Source organism: Zosterops lateralis, assembly GCF_965231275.1.
Source record: "Zosterops lateralis genome assembly, chromosome: 2".
NCBI classification, from domain to species: Eukaryota; Metazoa; Chordata; class Aves; order Passeriformes; family Zosteropidae; genus Zosterops; species Zosterops lateralis.
In genome coordinates this window covers 73,551,459-73,572,680 of record NC_139763.1, presented here as the reverse complement: position 1 = coordinate 73,572,680, position 21,222 = coordinate 73,551,459, and the positions used below count along the sequence as shown (strand labels likewise).

General features: G+C 39.2%; 1 protein-coding gene across 3 annotated transcripts; it reads right to left on the bottom strand.

Moving 5' to 3' along the window:
• Positions 1 to 204: 204 nt before the first annotated feature.
• CPAP (centrosome assembly and centriole elongation protein) lies at positions 205 to 15,452 on the bottom strand (the record flags this gene model as incomplete). Of its 3 annotated transcripts, none has more annotated exons than XM_083855581.1 (17): positions 15,431 to 15,452; positions 13,873 to 14,383; positions 12,758 to 12,881; positions 11,723 to 11,956; positions 10,923 to 11,067; positions 9,330 to 9,435; positions 7,412 to 9,032; positions 6,689 to 6,821; positions 5,693 to 5,858; positions 4,377 to 4,616; positions 3,658 to 3,757; positions 2,432 to 2,532; positions 1,651 to 1,749; positions 1,413 to 1,553; positions 1,215 to 1,299; positions 1,001 to 1,121; positions 205 to 397 (listed from the first exon to the last, which is right to left on the bottom strand). In XM_083855581.1, exons 2-17 carry the CDS (start codon positions 14,248 to 14,250, stop codon positions 205 to 207), a joined length of 3,987 nt encoding a protein of 1,328 aa, XP_083711707.1. In that variant the 5' UTR covers positions 14,251 to 14,383; positions 15,431 to 15,452. The 3 variants fall into 3 exon arrangements, with proteins under 3 accessions (XP_083711707.1, XP_083711709.1, XP_083711708.1); XM_083855583.1 differs by having other exon boundaries at positions 2,435 to 2,532; XM_083855582.1 differs by having other exon boundaries at positions 2,432 to 2,529.
• Positions 15,453 to 21,222: the final 5,770 nt, after the last annotated feature.

Sequence of the window (21,222 nt, the reverse complement as noted above, 5' to 3'; positions counted from 1 at the left end):
AATCAATAAACTGTTTCTTAAACACAGAAATGGGAAAAAAGAATTAGCAAAAGCCTTAATGTAGTAGCACCCACTGAAAAATAAATTTATTTAGAGAAAACTATAAATAATATATACACAACAAGCTTTAAGCATTTTCACTTGTTTACAGAAATGTACATTATTTTTGCTGATGTGCTAACACTTCAGCAGTTTTGCCATGGTCTACAACTTAGTGTCTATGATAATATTACCATCCTTGTCCTTTATTCTGATTCTCCCCGAGACATACTTGGTTTCCTGCTGTCCATTCATGTACACAGTCTTGACAGTCCCATCTGGATACTCCCGTCTCTTAAACTGTGATGTGTGGAGTTCCCGCTGGCCATTATTGAACTCTATAGTTTTGCTTCCATCTCTGCAATAAAGGGGAAAAAAAAGCCCAAGGATAACGCATTGGTGTAAAATTAGTCTCAGAACAAGTATCAGATATGTAAGCCTAAATGAAGGAAGACTTTTAAAAACAGTAGTTGTGGAAAAATCTGTAAAATACCTCAGCTGCTTCATACTTGAACACTTGCTTTTGCAAAATTGATATGATTTCTTTATACTTGAGAGCCTCCACTGCACTTTATCTGCATGAAATCCATCACTGCTAGAGTCCCAGGGAACTTTAAAACTTGGTATTTTGAGCACTATCTGTTATCTGCTGTCAGTCACACCTGCTTCCCACACCAGCCAGGTTCCTAGATATTTTTTCTAGAATTATGTGCAAGTAGAGAAGTCTCTTAGGTTAGGATATGAGACAATACACTGCCTCTATACCTCTTCCATGCTATTAAAAAAAAAAAAATCAACCCCCAATTCAAGCAGTAAATAAGTGTTTGCAGTACAGTCCATTGAGAAATAAAACTTCAGGGGCTGTAGAAACACACCTGTCCCCATCTAGTGCCCCTGTCACTGAGCCCCAGGTGCTCCCATGCCCTGCCCAGGCCAGGGCACCCAAGAAGGAAAAGCTCACCGCTGCACACGAACAATGGTGCCATCAGGAAAGATACTTTCTTCTTGGCCATCTGTAAATAAGTTCTTAATTGTTTGATCAGGGAAGGTTATTTCCTTCTTGCCATCAGGATAATGCTTCTCTGAAATGTATTTTGAGACAATAGGCTTATTACATAAATACATATCTATATATGGGCAATAATTCTGACAGTTGGGTTGGATGATTTCTTTACCTATTTGTCCATTTGAAAACTGCAAGACCTCCAAGCCATCAGAGTACGTAGTGTGAGTAGTCTTAGCATCAGCATAATAGTAAATCTGCAGACAACAGTTGAGATTTAGTGTTTTAGTGTAACTGCTGAGCTTTTAAATGAGTGTACACATGCAGACAAAGAAGTATTTATTGAAAAATGCAGATATAGGATACCTACCACTGTTTGATCAGGCATAATCTGCTTCACATCCCCATTGAAGAAGGTTATAGTTACAGTCTTCCCATCAGAGCCCACTTTTTTCCATGTTCCGTTTGGGAAAAATATAAGGTGACAGCCATTTTTCAAAACCTTCTCAACCTAATGAAAACATGAGCAAGGTCAGTATTGAACCCTCACACTCATCTTTCCCAACAGCTGTCTGCCAGAATTTCCAAGTACCAAGCTCTCATTTTACCTTTCCATCAGGATAAGCAGTTTCTCTCTGTATCTCTTCACTGCTTGTAAATGCAGGAGCAGATGGTGGTGATATGTAAGCTTCATTAGGAGAGGTGTCCTGAGATGACAAGCAAAACCTCAAATCAAGCTTTGTCTTTATGTTCTTTTTTCCTAGGCTGACAGGTATTTCAGGAAACAAGGAGCATCACAGAAAGAAGAGATATAAACACAATCTGGGGTTTAAGCAGCTCCAAGTATAATTCAGTTGGTACAAGAGCTGGAGACTGAGCAATCACTGGTTGTCTGTGGTCAGTTGTAGTCTGGACTAAAGTGGAATTCAGTGACGTGCTGTAACATGGTGCTCAATTTCCTTAAGAAATCCACATCATGGTATGAAACAATCAAGTTCTCTAAAGCCTAAGTAAAACCTACAGCAATTAATGTAAGAATTAATTAAACTATTTAAAAGATCCTTGCACAGTTGCCCCACATGGAGCATATGAACATTCATCTTTCTTTAGCCCTCCCAAAAGGTAAAAAATTTTGCTAAATTCAAGAGAGCAGGAGATTATTAGTTTGTTTTTTTTTTCCTGAGCCAAAGAATAATGCAACTACTAGACAAAGGTAAAACACTCTTCATTGACTGGTACATAGCCATTTTTTGTTATGACAATAAAAGCTGAAGAACATAAAAAGAAGAGTCAACAGCCTCATCAGTCATCCTCCAGATACTCATTAACTTTTCTGTTTTAGGCTTTTTATTCCCTGCTTTGAAAATTAAATCAAGACACAGGACTTACTACCATAAAAGTCTGAGAAGAATCTTCTAGTGCTGTCATTGCCTCAGAGTTGTTTCTGTCATTAGCAGGTCCTGGTGTAGGTGTTCTAGAAAGTCTTCCTACTGAGATACATGTAATAGTTAAATTGGACAGAGAAATTAAAGTGTGGTTTAAGAGGTACAGCTAAGAAATAGGAGGTCAATGTGTACAGGACAGCTACATTTCTTAACTGCAGTAGAAACTGAAAGCAGGGTATTTATTAAAAGAATAGGCACATGCCCAGAAAAGAATCAATCACTGCCATTGCTTTGTGTGTCAGCAAGAAGCAAGAACTGAAGTATGATTACAATGGACATTTAATGCACTTTCTTTCGTATTTCAACTCTGTAGATCTACAAAGGAAGATGAATATGAGCTTTTAACAGGAACTGATCAGCATATTTTTTCCATGTCTCTCCTATCAAATTACCAAAATAAAACTACTTTCAATTCTGGAACATACTCCTCTAACATATAACATGATGGTTGGATAAGCTGTCAGAGTTGTCAAGGAAGTACCCTTCAGTTACTTTCCATATGTGATCATCCCTTCGGAAAGCAGGCAGCCTTTGCTCCTAACTGTGAACAAGGAACACCTGCCACAGCATTGTCTATATGATTATAGAACCTGGTAACAGAAGGTTCTGGAGAGACACAGCAGTTCTGATGCTATCAACACACTCAACTAGACATTAGGAAGAAATTCTTCACTGTCAGGGCAGTGAGGCCCTGGAACAAGTTGCCCAGAGAAGCTGAGGATGCTCCATTCCTGGAATGGTCCAAGGCCAGGTGGGATAGAGCTCTGAGCACCCTGGTCTAGTGGAAGGTGTCCCTGCCCATAGGAGAGGAGTTGAAACTGGATGATCTTTGAGGTCTCTTCCAACCCAAACCATTCTATGACTCTGATTTAACCAACATCTGCAGCTTGGAGAACACCAGTGATGGATGTCATTTTTGATTACAGAAAACAGCTTCTGCAGTGCTCCAGACCATTAAACATGACCAGAAGCATTTTTCTCTACAAAACTGATCTCATCACAGCTTTCTCCAGAATCCTACCCTATGAGGTATTTATCCATATGCTCAAGCCTGTGACAGCTCCCACTCTATTTCCTTTGGAGGTGGTGATGCACTCCACAGAGCAAAACTTTACATTCATTTTATTTTAAAGACTTAACAGAATTCTCTGCATAGACAAATATTTTTACCTTTTGCCTGTGAATAGCTTTTGCCATTTATCTTGCTGCACTTCTGTACTGGAAGAAGTGGAGATGCAGTTCGACTTCTTGGGCCTCTATTTGGTAGACACTAAAAGAAAGGAAGTATTTGAGGTTTATGTGACATTTAATCATAACTGTTCATACAGAGTCAACAAAATTTATAGACCACATGACATGAAATTTACTGGAAGCTTTCTTCACAAACTATACAGTTTTGAGACTTGATCAGCAGAAGGGCTTGTGTGATGTAGCCCAAGTTGCACTTTGGAGCTCTTCCTCCATCAGCTCCCTCACTATCAACAACTCCAGAACGTTAATTGATGCAAGCAATCCAGAATAATAGTTATAGTTTCAAAACTTAATATAACTGCTTTAGACAATCATCAACTGCTTGCTTTGCCTGGTTGATCCTAAAGAGGCAGAGGTTCACAGGTTAGACTCCATCAATTATTATTCTTTCATACTTGCATCATTTTTAATTTCCAAGATGAGTTCCTCAACAAAAGGGATGCTGCACATTGTGAGCATTGACGTTTGCAGAGAATGTGACATTAACAAAATTCTGTGTCTGTCACCACTAGTGTAGTCTCCGCATCAGTAAATTAAAAGTAAACAGCTAAGTTGTAGCTATTAGAGTCCAAGTATATAACAGAAAACTCACCAGTGTTCACACAAACGTATTTAAAGCACCAAGATTAATAACTTACAGATTCTACTCTATTTAGATTCGTCCCAGGATTTTCTATTTTCTTTTTGCTTCCAGCAGCTTCTACTTTCTTCCAGGCTTCTAGACGAAACTTCTCCATAATTTTGATTTCCTCTTTTAGCTCAAAATTCTCATTTACTAAAGCTTCTATTTGATCTTTCAGGCGTCGATGGGTGGTTGACCATTTTGCCTCTTTTCGTTTTAGATCTTCCTGTAACTCTGCAATCTGCTGTTTTAAAGCCTTAGAAAAATGCATGTTTATAAAGAGTTTCCATATAATATATAGGTTTTGATATACTAAAATGTATTTTAGTTTCTAATAGAAATACAAACACAAGCAAAAAAGGCACAAGTAACAAAAAAGTTGAACCAACTTAATACTGCAGGGGTGAAAGGTAAGGAAGTTTTCTTTCCTGAAAGAGTGATTATTTACTTCACACTACCAACTTTATAAGCTCTACTCCAATAATAGGAATTGTTTTCCTTGCTTTCTTGGCATCCTTTATACTTCCTAGATTGGCCAGTACAAATATACTTGAGACAGAAACACAAAATCATTAATGCTACCCTTGGAGGGTCCTTCAAAAATCTTGGCACAGGAAAACAGGGAGGAACACAATCACACAAAACACATGTAAATCTGCCTACTTTAGCAAATGTCAATTCAGTTTTTTGAAGTAAGGGAAATTCGTAGGGAAGGAAGAGGGAACTCCCTGTGTAGTCTTTAATGTGGCTCATTTATACATCTCATATACCATACATCCTGACAATGAAGGAACAAACAGATCCTGTTCCTTACATCCCTGATACCTAAAGACCTGCAAGTGATAATAAAATGTAACTTTGAGAATTGTAGATTACTACTGTAATAGACTGTACAAGAGTTATAGACAGACTAAAACCCTTGTGGAGTTCTAGTTTACACTTTGATCCACTACCACGAATAAAAACTTACAACTTTTTTACCTTTGGTCATTTTGTTTCAAAGTTGAAGATCATTCTATCAGTCACCAGCAGTTTTTAGTATGGAAATGGGAAAAAAAGATTTGCTCATTGCTCAAAAAAATAAAACAGTATTGTGAAGACTGTAGTTCCCTTCCTCAATTAGAATAATTTAGATTGGAAAGAAAGTTTTAAGATCATGGAGTCCCACTGTTAATCCAGCACTGCCAGGGTCACTACTAACCCACGTCTGCCAACAGTTCCCAGCTTGAAATCACTTGTAATCTTTGAATTGAGGTAAAATTTAGTTCTTGACTGCCTTTAAGTGAATTTACATGCTCCGGTGTGGATTATAATAATAATATATTCTTATACCTGAATTTCATCCCGTTCTTTTTTATCTGGAATTGCTCTGGCTTCTGTGGTGTATTTTTCAAAAACTTTTCGCTCCTTTTGCAGTTTTTTAATTTCCTTTTTTTTATATTCTTCTATTTCAGCCAGTTCTTGTGCTTTTTTCTGTTCAAAGTCTGCAATTTCTTTCCTATAATTATGAAACAAAGTTGTTGTTTTAGCCAAATCTCCTTCACATCTGGATTTTAAGAGAGAAAGTGAAGACTCAGTATTTTGTGGTCACAGATTGCAATTCAGCATATATTACCCCCAGGAAGACTTGCATATATACGGTATTACTTATTTAAGGAGTAAGAATTGTCACACAGTGGGTGCTTGAAGTCCAACAATACATATTTTTATATCTGCTAGTCACAAACATTACCCTGAATTTAGAAAAGCTTCGGCTAAAATCTTGCTACATTCTTCAAAACATTAGAACACCATCGCCCAAAAGCATCAGAGAAAAGAATCTGCTAATAGGAGGTCAAAAATTAAACATTAGCCAAAGACACAATGCTGTTCCCAAACAAAATGAAAGTGGCTGTGGTAGGAACAGACATGCCCCATTTATGTCATTGGAGGTAATTCTCTGTTCTATATGCCACTTATAAATGTCCCAGTTCAAATTTAAAAATTCTCACTCTGTACACACAAATATCAAATCCAAAGCAAAAGCATTAAGACCAGTTCTGCATGGCCAATTTAGGATTGTGTTATCCTTTAGAACAAAAATATACATTCTCCAAAATACAGGCTTTAGGGACATCATATTAACTGAGCAAGGGTCCTTAATACTATAAATTGTGTGTAATAATTACAGCTTAACATACACAGAGAGCAACAATTGGTGTCTAGACCTATCTCCACTGTAACTGAAGCACATGAATTGTTTACCTGTGCTGTTGGTAGCTGGACACGAGGAGAGTCTGCAACACCCTATGAAAGTGAATGCACCAAAACATTTCAATTAACAATTACCTGATACTTGCCAGGGCATGCTCTCTTTCTTCACGGAGTTTAGTCAGAGTTGTGTTTTCAGCTCGAAATCTCTCAATTTCATTTTCCAACTCAGCAAGTCTCTCTCTCAGTAGCTGGGAAGGAACAGTGTTTCCTGTCAAAGCACAGCCACATGCATGTTATCTAAATGGCATTCATAAGACTGAAGTAAACAATTATCACACGCCAGCTTAAAAATGATTACCAAAAAAAAGGAAAAACCAAGTAAATACTATTTGAGAGACAGCAGTAATTTTGCAAAGAACTTCTACTATCCAAATAACACAGAAGTTATGCTTTAAAACACTGCACTATTTACTCAAGTACCTCGAATATGGAGTAGATCCGTCACTCTTGTAGTACTTTTAAGTACTGAATCTATCTTTCATCTTGGTAGAACTAAAGCTATATTTGGAAGCTGAAGTCTCCAGAGGAAAGGCAGGGAAAAAAAACCCGACCAATTAAATAAATAGATTTTTTAAAAGAAGCTTTTACCAACCAGAGTCATTCTGCAAGCTGTATAATTGTTATATCTGGCACCAGACATACAACCAGAGATATAGGGGGAGATAAGGGCCATTTCTTGCAGCAGAAGTCTGTGGTTAAAACCTCTGGTGTAATTTCAGTTTGGAGCTTAAGCACTAGTAGGGAAGACTTGTAGGATACACCTTCCTCAGCACTTCCTACCAGTGGCTGTTCTCTCACCTCCCAGCTCCGGTTCCACATTTGCTTTTGTTTCACGCTCTGGATGACAGCCTGCCTTCTGCTTTGGCTTCAGTGAAGGAAACAGTTTCATCATCAGGTTTGATATAGGAGGTCCATTTGTATCACTGTCCACTGCAGACTCTTTGGACATTTCCTCTCCTTTCTTTGAGGCAACTTTTCTCTTTATTGCTTTATCTGGGACAGTCATATCATTCTTAAAGGAAAAGTCCATCTGCAAAGGTGTTTTAGTGTATTTTTCAGGTAAATCAATGCTAACATAATTTTCATCAAGATCACTCCATGTTCTTTCATCATCAAACTCAAACTTATTCCCACTTATACATGACATGCTTCTGTGATCATCTGTATCTTTTCTAATCTTCTGCTTTGACGGTGCAGTGCAATCTTTGTCTGACAAGCCAAGATCAGCATCTCCATTTTTGCTCTCTTTGCTGTCTGTAACAGAACTTCCACAATCAAAAAATTCTGGATCACTTTCTCTATGGTTCACAAGGGCTGTCGTAGCATCTTTGTTATCATGCTTCAATGTGGCCCCAAGTTCACTCTCAGAATCTGTAGTAGTATCACCATTGTCCTCACTCTTATCTTCATTTACAATCCAGTGATTACCTTTTAAAGCAGGAGCTGCTTTCATGGAAGAAGTTGAGAATATTACACCATCTGTTTTACTCAATGGTTCCTTCATTCTAAAATCCATTCCTGAATTTGAGGCTGTATGCATAACTGGGCTATCATTTATATTTTCCTGGGCCATGCAGTCTGCCCTTTCATTTCTCTCATTTGTAAGTTCAATGGCCAGAGCCTTGACTTCCTGCTGCTTTGCCTTGATAGGAGTAGAAGACATCCTACGGCCTTTTAAAGTTTGCTGGTCTCGTTCCAAGATCCTTTGTACAAATGAGGAATTGCTTGAGAATGATATTTCATCTGCAGCTTGTTCTAGAAATAAAAATTCATCCAGTTCTAGGTTCTCCTTTTCTTTTTCTTTTTCCCAGTTCTCCAGTTTATTCTGAAATGAAAGTTCAAAAGAGAGTTCTGAATCTTTCACAGGGTTACCTGTGGGACATTTAGAAATAGAAAAGGCACTGGTCAGTTCTTGAGACAACTGAGACTTTTCTGCACCAGGTAATTTGGTTTTGATTTTGCCAGTGTTAGACTTAGCAAATTCTACTCTGTTCTCTTTATTTTCTATTTTGTTGTAAATTTCTGATGGGTAAGAATCTCTCATCTGTCCATGATGATTTTTTCCTGATTGCATTCTTGTTTCTAATGGCAAGATATTTTCTCCATTGTGATTCCTGAGTACCACTGTCTTCTGAATAGGACAATGTTTTACTTTATTGGGGTGGTTGCATTTTTTACATGGTGCAAAAGGATTTTCAGAAACCAGTTCTTTGCCAGGAAGCACAGTTTTCTTCTGTATTTGTGATCTGTCCACTTTAATGATATTTCTATCCTCCGAAGCCCTTTGTTGAAGTTTTGAGATGTTTTCTCCAACTTTTGTCATTTTAGACTTGGCATTAGTGAATCTTGTTAAACCTTCTCCTCTTTTCAGGAAGGGTCTCTTGATCACTGGTTTTTGGACAGCTGATCCATTCATCTCCTGAAAATGAGTAAAGAAAAGGAAATGATAAATTGTTAAAAAGCTCCTGACTCTGTTTGAAGATTTCTTCAAATAAATCCCACATATGAGTAGAAATTTACATGGTACATTTCTACTGGATTTCTGAAGACTTAAGCAAGTGGAGTATTTGTGGCTTATTACTTTCAAGAATGTGAATGTTGCATTCATTGTTAGCTTTCCCTGCTAGCATCTTCCTCAGGCACTTTTAAGGCACCTACCACATCTTGGCACAATATATAAAGAAGAATGAAGGTTTTAAAAGTAATAATAAATAACCTGTAACTTCTGGTTTTGCTCCAGACGTTGTTCTTCTAGTTGTATCTGTTCTTCCAAGAATTCTTCAAAAGTTTGTTTCTTCTCATGTATTGCAGCCTTAATAGGCCTAGAGTAATTACAAAAACAACTTCTATAATTCTGTATAAAGTAACTGTGTTTAACATCACTGGTATCCAAAGATATAAGGTGTAATTGCATAAAAGATGACAAATTCTGAGGTGCTTTGGCATTAAGGTAATCTGAGAAATGCATTTTAACACTATATGTTTATCCAATCCAATATACTGTATGCAAGTTTTGTTGCTTTTTCTTTCACTACTTTTCTTAATGATCCTTTCTTTCAGACAAATCACCAGACTTCCACTCACAGTTTAGTCACACTGCCAATTCCTACAGTATCACTTTTACATTCAGGAATGCTACTGAGATTACGTTCCTTCTTCTCCCCCTCTGATACTCCTCCTCCTTCCCAGGAGTGCTGGGTCTGGCTGGCAGAGTACGCTCCTTTCATAGCTGTTTTGGCCTTGGGTGACTACAACAGCACTTGTAACATCATAATATTTTAAGTATTACTGAAACCTGCTTGTCCAGCATCAAGGCTTTCTTTGCTTTTTCATGCTGCTGCCCACCCCAGGAAGCAGGCTGGGGGGGGAAGACCTACCCCAGGGGAGACACAGCCACATTTCATAGAATCACATAATCACAGAATGGTTTGGGTTGGAAAAGACTTCAAAGACCATCTTGTTCCAACCTCCCCACCCCCCTGCCGTGGGCAGGGACACCTTCCCCTAGACCAGGTTGCTCAGAGCCCCATCTAACCTGTCCTTGGACATTTCAAACAATCATAACTCCCCATAATAAACTAAAAAGTCGCAGCCTTGCCCTCCTCCCTCACATTACTACTTTCAGCACATAACAGTGGATAGGAGTGTGGGGATACAGCTAGAGAGCTGTGCTGGGAGCACTGCTCAGCTCATGACAGAAATGGACACGTTAGCATTGATAGGCCACAAGTCTTGGCAACCAAAAGCAGAGGTTTGAGAAAGGAATGTGAGAGACAGCGATGTGCTTGGTACGATACGTGCTTAGCACACAGAACTGAGATAAGACAGCACATACCTGTGTTAGTTAGTGCAAAGCATGACTTAAGCAATGTACTTGGCAATATTACTTGTTATATAATGAAAAGGTATATAAACTCAGCTAGGCTTATCAATAAACGGCTTCATGCATGCAACCCATGGAGTCCATGTCTCTCTGTCAATCATCGTCACAGGAGGTTGTAATAAATCAAACCGGGAACAGCAATCATAACTGCTTATATACCCAGCTATACTGAAAGGTGCTTCTGAGCTGCCATTACCCCAGGCTGCACACACACCTCTTCACCCAACACACAACACTTCACCTTTTACAGCACAAGCAATTCCAAGCAAGAACCTCTCTTACCAAAGGTCTCCACATAGAAAAAAAATCAAATCCTTTGTTAAGAAATTGCACAAATTCAGAGTATCAGACTCTTTCAATCAGGACTCAGAATTCAACCAAACATGCGTAATTTGATAAAAACTGCATAATCATAGTCTGAATTACCTTTCCTCTGTATTAGTCAACAACTGTTCACCTCCACTGGAATTTTCAGAGACATCTGCACTTCCCACACCTAAAGGATCCATGTGATTATCTTCACTCTCCATTATTAATTCCATCTTCTTTTCTGGACACCACATGTTTTTTCCTGTGAAAGCAACAGAGTTGTTTTTGTTTTTTTCATCCCAACAACAAACCAGTTTTCAGCACATACTTTAAAGAGCATCCAGGCCAGGTAAAAACCAGAAGGGAGTTGCATGGACATGTGATCTGAATTCTTACATAAAACAGTCCTAAGATTTCCCCAAATTAATTATTATTTGAATTTGCAGTTTCTTTTTAAAGGAACAAGCAGTTATGCATTAGAAAAATTCCACAGACCTTAAATAATCCATTCTGATTGTTCATATGCTTTGCTACTGTTAATGTATGGCTTAAAAACACAACTGAACAAATTTTGATGTCTGCTGTACTGAAGAGCTCTCTTATCAAGCTTCTGTTTCCCATATATATGCATAAATTGAGAAGAATTTTATTTTTGGCTCATGTTGCTTTTAACCAAAATCGAATGGACAACAACAGGAACATTCTGAGATCTGTAAGCTGTCACTAAACAAACCAAAATAACAAGTAAACCAACAAAAATCATAAAACCTTCAAAATAAGTAGCGGAAAATTACTTTCAGCGACAAGGAGAAAAAAGCACCACACGTCAAGTTATCTTTCTATGAATGACTAAGCAGTAATGTATTTGTCTTCCTTGTTTTTCAAACAATTTGGCCTTTTCAGAGGCACACACAGACCTTGCTTTTCACAGGCAGATACTTCTGAAGGATTGCTCTTCAAAGATGAGGTGCACTCTCTGTTGTTCAGCTTTTGTAAAGAATCGTTGCCTTGTGTATGGGAAGAAACAACCAGAGCACGAGCTCTGTCTTCAAAGACGTGCTGATATCCACACGACGGCAATGGAGGTGAAGGGGCTAAGCCTGTGGAATGCCCAGGTCTCAGCTTTTGACTTTCAGCCATTACAGCATAACCTTGAAATGAGAAGGAACAAAATGGCTATGTCATTCTGTCTGTATCATAAAACCACTGCTCCACGGGAGAAAAGAAATGGCACTGAAGGGCAGGATTGATCACCCAGCCTCCACCCTTATGTCACTGACCAAGAATAAGTGATTAGGCAACCTTGATTTTCTTCTCCTAAAATAAGCCCTAATTTAATCTTCTCAGGTAGGCAGAGTGAAAGAAAGACAATCATTTAAGTCAGGTTGGACTGACACTGCCAAGAGCAGAAAATACTCCTCCTCAGCTCTAAATCTTTTCCCAGCCAAGAGCTATCCCCTCTCCTTGCACCCAGCAAACAAGACTGGAAATCTGATACAGGTTTCAAGTCTTTGTTTTTAAATACAGATCAGCTCTCTATTCTAGTTCAGTTCATCACCTGAATGTGATATGTGTGAGCACAGACAAGGAGGGCCTCCTTCATTTGGCTACACTGAAAGCTCAAAGCAATCAAAAGCACAGTGAGAAGCAACTAATCAGAAAGGAAAGTAATTGTTTCACACTTCAATACAAGTGCTTCAAAGCAAGAGCTCCCACCATAGCACTTATTGATCAAGTCACAATTACAACTGGCATTTTATAAAAATAGGACAGGATTCCTTCTTCAGTAGCACTCAACTTTCAGGCACTGAAGCAATGCAGCATTTATCTTTGACTAATCAAGTAATCTTAAAATTAAGAACACAGAAGACACTTTCAGATTGTAAGTGGAAAATGAGACAATTTTTTTCCATTTATACAAAGTACATCATGTGCTTTCTTTCTCAACTTACCAAGAGCTGCTGGCTGGCCAGACACCATGCTAAGTAGCTTCTGTTGCTCTTCCATTAACCTTTGAAGTTGTTCCATCTGTTGTTTCTTTAACTGTTCCTGTTTCTGCTGTTGTAATTCCTTCAGCTTTTCAAACAAATAAATAAATATATTAGAGGATAGGTTTATTCAGAATATACCACAGAATTATTCTGTCAATAACTTTCTAAGGACACTTAATAATTCCTCTTAAGGTAATAAATCAGCTAGTATTTATTTAGTCACTGATTGATACTAATGACAATATTTAAGAAGTGGGTAAGTATTCTCCCGTCATGTAAAATACAGAAGAAAACTTTTATAGTACCTGGTAATTCATGGAATTCTACTCTGGAGACTCTCTCTCTCTCTCTCCACCCCAGTGAACAAACATAGGGATTTATGTAGCTGCTAGCAGAGTGGACAAGGACTTCTTAGTCCTCAACAGCAAGCTCTGCTAAAGTGCTGCTGAAAACTTCCAGCTAACACAGTTTGTATCCAGTAATTGGGAAGAGCTTGGTTGACTGACACACTTGCATTAGGGAAAAAAACAGTAAGTAACAAAACAGCATTATAATTCTACACCTTTTTTTATCCTGATGTCTTGGATACTTTATCACATTCAACACTAACGTATCTCCTCATCTAAACAGAACCAGGTATGTCACACCTACTTTGAGAACTAACAAAAGATGTTGCTATAGATACAAGAACATTCAGCTCCACTGTGTTGTGAATGTCTGTGGTCAAGCACTACCACTGTCATGACCAGCACCCCATTTCCACAGCCTCAAGGGAAGAAACATTGTAAAAATGTGTGCACCTTTCCAGGTAAAATGATTTTGAGAACTATTTCATTTTAAACTGGAACTTGTGCCACCTGGAAACACCAGTAGTTACACTCTCAGTAAATGCACATCATGAGGAGAACACCAACTTTCATGTTGGAGCATAACTGGAACTTATGATTTGCCCTTTAGGCTCTCTGTGGCCTATACATTGCAAGGGGTTTGCTTACTTGCAGAAATGACAAATCACGTGCAGGAACAAAATAAATCTTACCCTAAGTATGTAAAAGAATTCTAGATGTATTTATTACCTGTTCAAGCTTTTGCAAAAGTGGATCAGTGTGACTGGACTTCTTCTGACCATCCACTTCACTATGGACTAAGTCTGGTTTAGAGCTTTCTAGATTTCCAGCTGCTGCTGGAAAAGGTGTTCCAGTGGTACATTGCTGAAGTGCCTGAGAGCTGCCAGATTCTTCACACAGGGAGTCATCACTTACAGAACAGCTGTCTGAAAGATGCAGCACTGCTTCGGGCAAAGCTGTGATGTTTTCAGGTCCAGGGAACAAATTCTCTTTCTTGAAGTTCAAACCAGTAAAACTAGGACCTAACAAGACTCCAGCACGGGAAGTATTGAACATCCAATGTGCACTGAAGTTTTGCTCACCGCTCAGATTTTCAACAGTTGGCATCTTGCAAACTGAATTCCAATTTCTTTGCTGATCAGCATTAACACAATAATATTATGTTCTGTAGGATTAAGACAATATAACTTTCAAAGTTCCAGGTAGCTGGTATGGATGGTTATCTATCGACTTCTAGCGCCTAGAAATTAAGCAGATAAACAAAATCAGAAATCTACAATAACAGTAAAAGAAAAGATACAGTAAAATACAGTAAAAGAAAGTTACTCTCTCATAACCAACCTAGTGTATTTATAAAAATCAGTCATAATCAATAGAAACAATTTAGACAACAAATAACAAACAGATTTTCTGTGCAGAAAATCAACATAATCCAACTCTCAATCGTATTATTGGAGTACAGATAATATAACCTCAAATACCATAAAACTGTACATAATGATTTCTTCAGTAGTACTGAGAGGGATTCAGAATTTTTTTAGAACACTTGCAACAAAATAAATGATTTGATGAACTGAGAGATCTCTGCCACGTGGCCTTCATATTAATGCAAAGTTTCGGGTATGTCCATCTAAATACAAACATTTTATTGCACATATTTCAATGCAACACTTATCATTTTCAGCTCAGGTTCAGGAGTCCTGTTCATCAGGAAATAACTTCTTAAAGCTTCCTCATGCCCAACAGATCGTTCATGTCAGCTCTCACTTTATTTTCCCGCAGCAAAAATACTTATGCTTCCAGCCGGAGTTTGAAACCGTCACCGGGAGAAACATTATAGAAACGTTTCACATAGAAACATTCTGTTTGGACACGCTGAGGGAAGTTTCCTAGCGAGGTGCAGATTCCTGCAGAGGCAGGGTGAAGTCTGGAAGGTTCACGGTCTGTAATGAAATTTACGGCAGCAGCACCAACCGGAACAGCCGGCAGGGATCCGGCTGGTTCGTCCCGGGAAGGGGAGGCGGGACAGAGGGTCCCCACACAGGCGGACAGCGGGGAGGTGAGCCCAGCCCCGCTCCTCTCAGCCGAGCCGAGGCGTCGGGCCCAGCGCCTCCTTCCCTCCCCGACCCCGCCCGCACACAGCACGTCCCGAAGAACCCGCACCATGACAGCTCCGACCCACGGCCCCTCGCACATAGCGAGGCAGCTGCCCCGGCCCCGCTCCTCAGGCCGCCACCACAACCGCACGCAACTCCGACTGCCACAGCCTTCTCCTTCTATTACAAACCTGCCGCCATCGCACAGTCTCCCGGCGCCACAGGCGGGCACCGCCCCGACGCTCCGCATGCTGGGAGCTGTAGTTCGAGCCTCGCAGGGCCACCTCGCAGTTGGCCGGGAAACGTGGCGGACTGGGACTACAGCTCCCAAGAGCCTCTGCGGCGGCAAGGCCGTTGATGGGCATCCACAGCGGCGGCCGTGCCCCTGTTCGTGCCGGGGCTGTCCGGGCGGGAAGCGGCGGCGGGATCCGCTCCTCAGCCGGGGCTGTCCCCCTTCCCGAAGGCGGCCCTCAGCTCGGGGTGGCGCTCGGGTGCTCCTGCTGGTTGGTGGCCCTTTGCGGAGGTCTCTTGCGGTAACACCGCTCTGCTGCTGGGGCGAGGCTGCGAACTTCAGCGTGCTTTAGCCGCGGCTACTCGTAGCCTTTTAAACTTTAAACTGCAGCGCGACCGGAGGAACGCGACGATAAATAGGCAAAAGGCACCCTCAGGCTCTCTGACATTTTGTGCTTTAGGGAAATTAGTGTTCTCGAAACCCCGGAGAGCGACAGAGATCCCGGCGCGGGCCTGTCCCGGTGCTGCCCGCCTGGGCCGCTCCTGCACCGGGCCCTGGGCCCTGTGGGCCAGGACAGCCCTGCCAGTGTGTGAAAAACGAGGTTCACTTTTTGGTAAATTTTAAGAAATATGTTTAATAAAATAATTAAGACAATTAGGAGATAAAAAAGCCAAATACGGCCAGCCGGGTGGCTTGGCATTCAACCAAGTCCACACTTTGCTATTTTAGAGACATTCGTTAAATACCCTTCCTGTTATATCAATATATGAATATTCATAAAAATTCTATAAACTAGTTTCTGTATTTTAGGAACTGTTTTGTATTGGCTTCTCTTTGGGTTCGCCTTTTTAGAGCATGTGTGTTTTGTGGCTGTGTCTTTTTTATCGCTTTTAGTTTGGGCTTTGGTTTATGCTTTTTGTAGGTGGTAGATGCTGATAGTTGGTGTATCAATAGCAGGGTCCTCTTTACATGTTCACTGGATGTTATCCCAACCAAACAGACAGCTCAAGCATACTTACATCAACTACCCCCATTATGCCTAATCTTCTTTTACCAATAGCAGAAATAAACTTATATCCTATATCCTTACTATGTTATTAATCATATAGCACACATCTTGCGAAAAGCCAATTTTATAATACACATTTATAATAAGTGCCTTCTAGCAGTTTCAGTTTTTTGCTGTTTCCTTCTGTAGTCCCACAGGGCTCTTTCTGCTATGCTGCCACTGTTTCTTCTCTCCTTTGGTTTAGCAAGTTACAAATACACTGTCTGCGTGATTGTCCTCAGGCTCAAATCTTCATTAACAGTGATAAGCTAACGTGCTGGAATATAAAAGGATTTGTACTTGTGTCTTTCTAAACCACAGCATCACATTCAGCCCCTTTGGCATCTTTAGTAGGAAAATAGTAGTAAGAGCAGCTGGGAGTTTTTTCCAGTTTACCTGCACACTTATGGTCTTACAGTACTACAGATTATCCATGGTCTATTCTTGGATGATAGAAATTTAATTTTGGCTCCCTCCATGTGCTAACAATATAATCCATTACTGACAGTGGTGTTGAGTTTGTGGTTTGACCATGAAGTACAGGCTTGTGTGCTTGTGTGAAATCCTTTTGAGGCTGTTGGGACCCTAAGGATCTCCACCAAAGCAAAGATGTATGTTTTAAAACAGGGAAAATTGTCATAAAAAGAAATTAAGTTTGTCAAGCAGGACTTTCTCCTCATGAACCCATGCTGGCAGTGACTGATGACTGCATTGGCCCATTTTGTGTGTGTGTGTGTGTGAGCAGAGAGTACTTTTATGCCAAAACCACTTCTAATGCAAAAACAACCAACCAAAAAGAAGACTCACAAAAGGTCTATATTGATCTCATGTGCCCTTTGATCTGTTATCTACCTGACCTAAATGCACCTACCACCATCACAGAGTTGGCAGTTCCATCAGGTGTATGGTGTATACAGGCATGGGTAAAGTTGCATCTCATGGTGTTGATTTCCCAGGTTTTAATAAAAATCCAAATTCAAAGGGATTATGTTGCTCTCTCTCCTTGACTAACAACTTATTTTTTAGCTAGTAATTTGTGTTATTCCACAGTAGCTGGCCATCTGATTTCCTTTTTAATGCGCTGAAGAAACAGTGCATACATTGAAAATCAAATAGGTCAGAGAATAAGAAAATAAACATATTCCTTAAATGTAGTGTAGGTAACATGCTCTCAATCTCAGCCTAAAAATAGCTCAGGGTAATGTGTGTTGTTGGAGTTTTGTTTTGTTTTTTGGTTTTTGTTTTTTAATCTGAAACCTTATCCTAATCATCTCCTCTCAACTTGGCCCTTGATAAATTAATCAAACCATAATCTTATATCACATTATCAAGTGCTGATGTCAGTGCCATTTAAACATTTCCTCATTGTCACCATCTCTTGATTTATTCTCACTCTGCACTAAAGCAGAATCTTCCTGCTAGGTTGATGCAAAGGTTTTATTGACCTTGTAAAAGTTTTGACACAATTCAACAAATAAGTTTAAAGCCAGAAGGACCTATTGGGTAATTAAGTTATTTGGGTTTAGTCTAAAGAAAATATTCTAATAAATGTTTCCCCATTTGCACTTAAATAGGCTAGAAAAATGTGAATTAGGAAATGAACACAGGTACTTCAAACAGCATCTGCTTTCCTGGTTTTTTTTTTTCAGTCTTGAGTGTAGGTGTTGTTTATTTATAGAAGCTTAATCAGAATTTGCAGACTATGTGGAGCTCTCATTAAGACAGAGAAAAGGCATTTTTGTTCCAAATGGCCTCTCCAAGAGAGAGAGAAGTTGGACATCAGATGTTTTTGCAAAGTACAAGAACTGCATTCTTTTCACATTACCTTTGGATGAGCAGTTTCTGATTTCTTCTGCCTCATCCTGCAAGCGCAGGAGGAATTTAGAGGGGCCGAGTATTCTAGAGTGTCAGCTCTGTCCAGTTATCTTACAAATAAAATTACTTGGCCTTAGGTCACTGTGGAAAATTTACATCATCAAGTAGCCTTTTCAGAAATATAAATAGAGTAAAAGTCATTACTACTGACATTGGTACAAACCTTCTGGATGAGATACAGACACGGTGCACTGGGATCCAAACATTCCCTGGTGAAAAAAAATTATGATTTGAATGTTTTGTTTTACAAGTCTGTGTTCTCTTCATACTAGTTACTGTAGCATTAGCAGGGTGTCTGCATTAGTTTGGCTAGGAGCAGTAATGCCCTTTTAACCCAAATCAAGAGCTGCCTAAGGTTGATTAAGTTCTCAGTAGTTTTGAACTGTACCCTCTGAATGCCTTGCAGAGAAAACTAAACTGTGTCCTGTGCTTCAAATAAGCTTAATGGGGGCATTGTTTTTGGCTTTGTTCTGTCTGAACCCACCGAGTCATAAGACCAGCTAGCTTGCTCTTAAGACTTATTTTCCACCAATAGTCTCTGAAACCCTAGAAAGCCCCATGACATGCTGAGGAGCTCATATGCTATATAAAGAGGTCAGTGTTCCGTGCAGTGTGCTCATTTACACAGCGTATCACTCTTTTAAAATCAGCTTTTAAAATAACTTTACACTCAGAAGTGCCCAGGAACACAAATACACATTAATAATACATTTTAATCACTTAAGCCAAATTTTGACAATTTGGCATTTTGCTGTCATAAATTCTACTCCTGCTTAAATGAAACTTTCCCAGTCTCTCAAATCTTGGCATAGTTTGTCACAAGTGACATGCAGCTGGTTTTCATTCAAATTGTTTTACAGATGATTTAGATTGACACTGCTGAGAAGAGCAGCACTCCAACTTCTACCTCTTCCCTGCTTCACTCTCATTTCCACTGCCAGAGGTGATTTCTATCAGAAAACAGATCTAGATGAATACTGTCCTCTTGGGTCTGGGGGTTTTGTTGTACTTGAGGTGTGTATTGTGTTAGTCTGGATCAGTTTTCCAAAGTTCCTTTTAGATGTTGTGCAGTGGGGCTTTTGTTTTGGAGTTTTTAAAATTATTTTCAGATAATTAAAATTCTTTAAAAAGACTCATTTTATAATGGTTCTGTGTGAAAGGAGAACTGAAAGCCTGGTTGTTCCAGTCCAAATTAAGGTAATTCCACATTACTAACAGCACGTATTAGCAGCGAGAGATTAAGAAAAGAGCGTTCACTTAGATCAAGCCATGATTTTACTGAAAATGTAGGTCGCACTAAATTTTCCAGATAATTAAACAAAATGAATAAAACTGATTAAGATATGTTCTGAGTGGGTTTGAATAACATGCTGATAAAATGAGATTTGTTTTGGAATTCCCTGGAATTGCAAGAATATGAGAGACTACTTAAGTGGATAGTGGGAACAGAAGTTTTCTCAGCCAAAAAAATATCTTTTCTCTTTTAACAGGACAGCAATGGCAATCTTTGCAAACTGTGTGTTCTTTATTAAACTGAAATTCTTGCCTATTCAGAAGAGGAGCAAGTTGAAAGCATCCATTAAAAAAAAAAAAAAAAAAAGGCAGAGTAGTTAATTTTGTGCTGAATCACAAAGTAAGTGCCATAGTTATTTCTGAGATTTCAGAAGGAAAATACCAAGTAGTGCAAGTGTTGTAGACTTTTGCCTTCATGTAGAGAAACAAGAACTGTAGAGATTATATCTTGATTCAATATTTAAATTAAAATATTCCATTTACATTTGTAATGCATGTGATGCTGTAGTACTGAAATGTCATATTAAAAAATGAAGAACAATATTCTCTCTCCACAAAAGAACCAGGGAAGGTTTTTACCCCCAGCTAAAATTGCTATGCTGTTGTTCTTCTCTCATTGTTGGAGAGGGGAAACTCTGAATAAAGAAACACATCACTGAATTGGGTTTTAGTTATGTTATTGTTAATGTAAGAATTTGGGGTCTGCAGACTGTTATGTCCATGTACCTGATAATTCTATGAAAGGCCAGGATAGTTTACTAATCGAATCAGTGAACAACATAAGCCTAAATTATGTAAGTCAATTCTTGTTGCTCTGTGAGGCTAAATATGTAAATGCTGTTAGAAGTAATTTTTTCCATGTATGTTGTGTTTCAGATTAAGATTAGTGATTACAATTTTGATATTTCTGTACTTCCACAAATCCGCAGAATCAAAGAATTGTTTAGGTTGGAGGAGACCTTTGAGCTCATCAAGTCCAACCATCCTAACTCTGCCAAGTCTACTGCTAAACCATGTCCCTAAGTGTCATATCTGCACATCTTCTAAATACTTCCAGGGATGGTGACTCAACCACTCCCCATGCAATCTGTTCCAATCCTTGCTTCAGAGACTTTTATCTCAAATTTTGCTGTAGGGTCATGACACTAAAACCATGTTTTACTTCCCTAGGGTAGATGATACTTTTATTTTATAGCAGTTTACACAATTTTCACGATCCCTTTCATGAGATAAATCAGATCATGTAAGAAGATAGTCACAGAAGGCAGTGCATGCAGCAGGTTTCGACCATCCTTCAGTCAGCCATTCTCTTGTAATGGAAAAACAGTTTTAATTATAGTCCCTGTTGCATTATCAGGTGACATGTAATTAATGCAGAGCTACTGTTGAAGGCCTTTGGATATTATAGCTGTTATTAAGAGAACTACCTATCCACCCACCCTTTTGTTAAACCTATGGCTCATTTAATCCCACTTTCCCACATACTTCGATTCTTTTACCTTGCTATCTAAACATTGAAGAGGATAATCTTCATT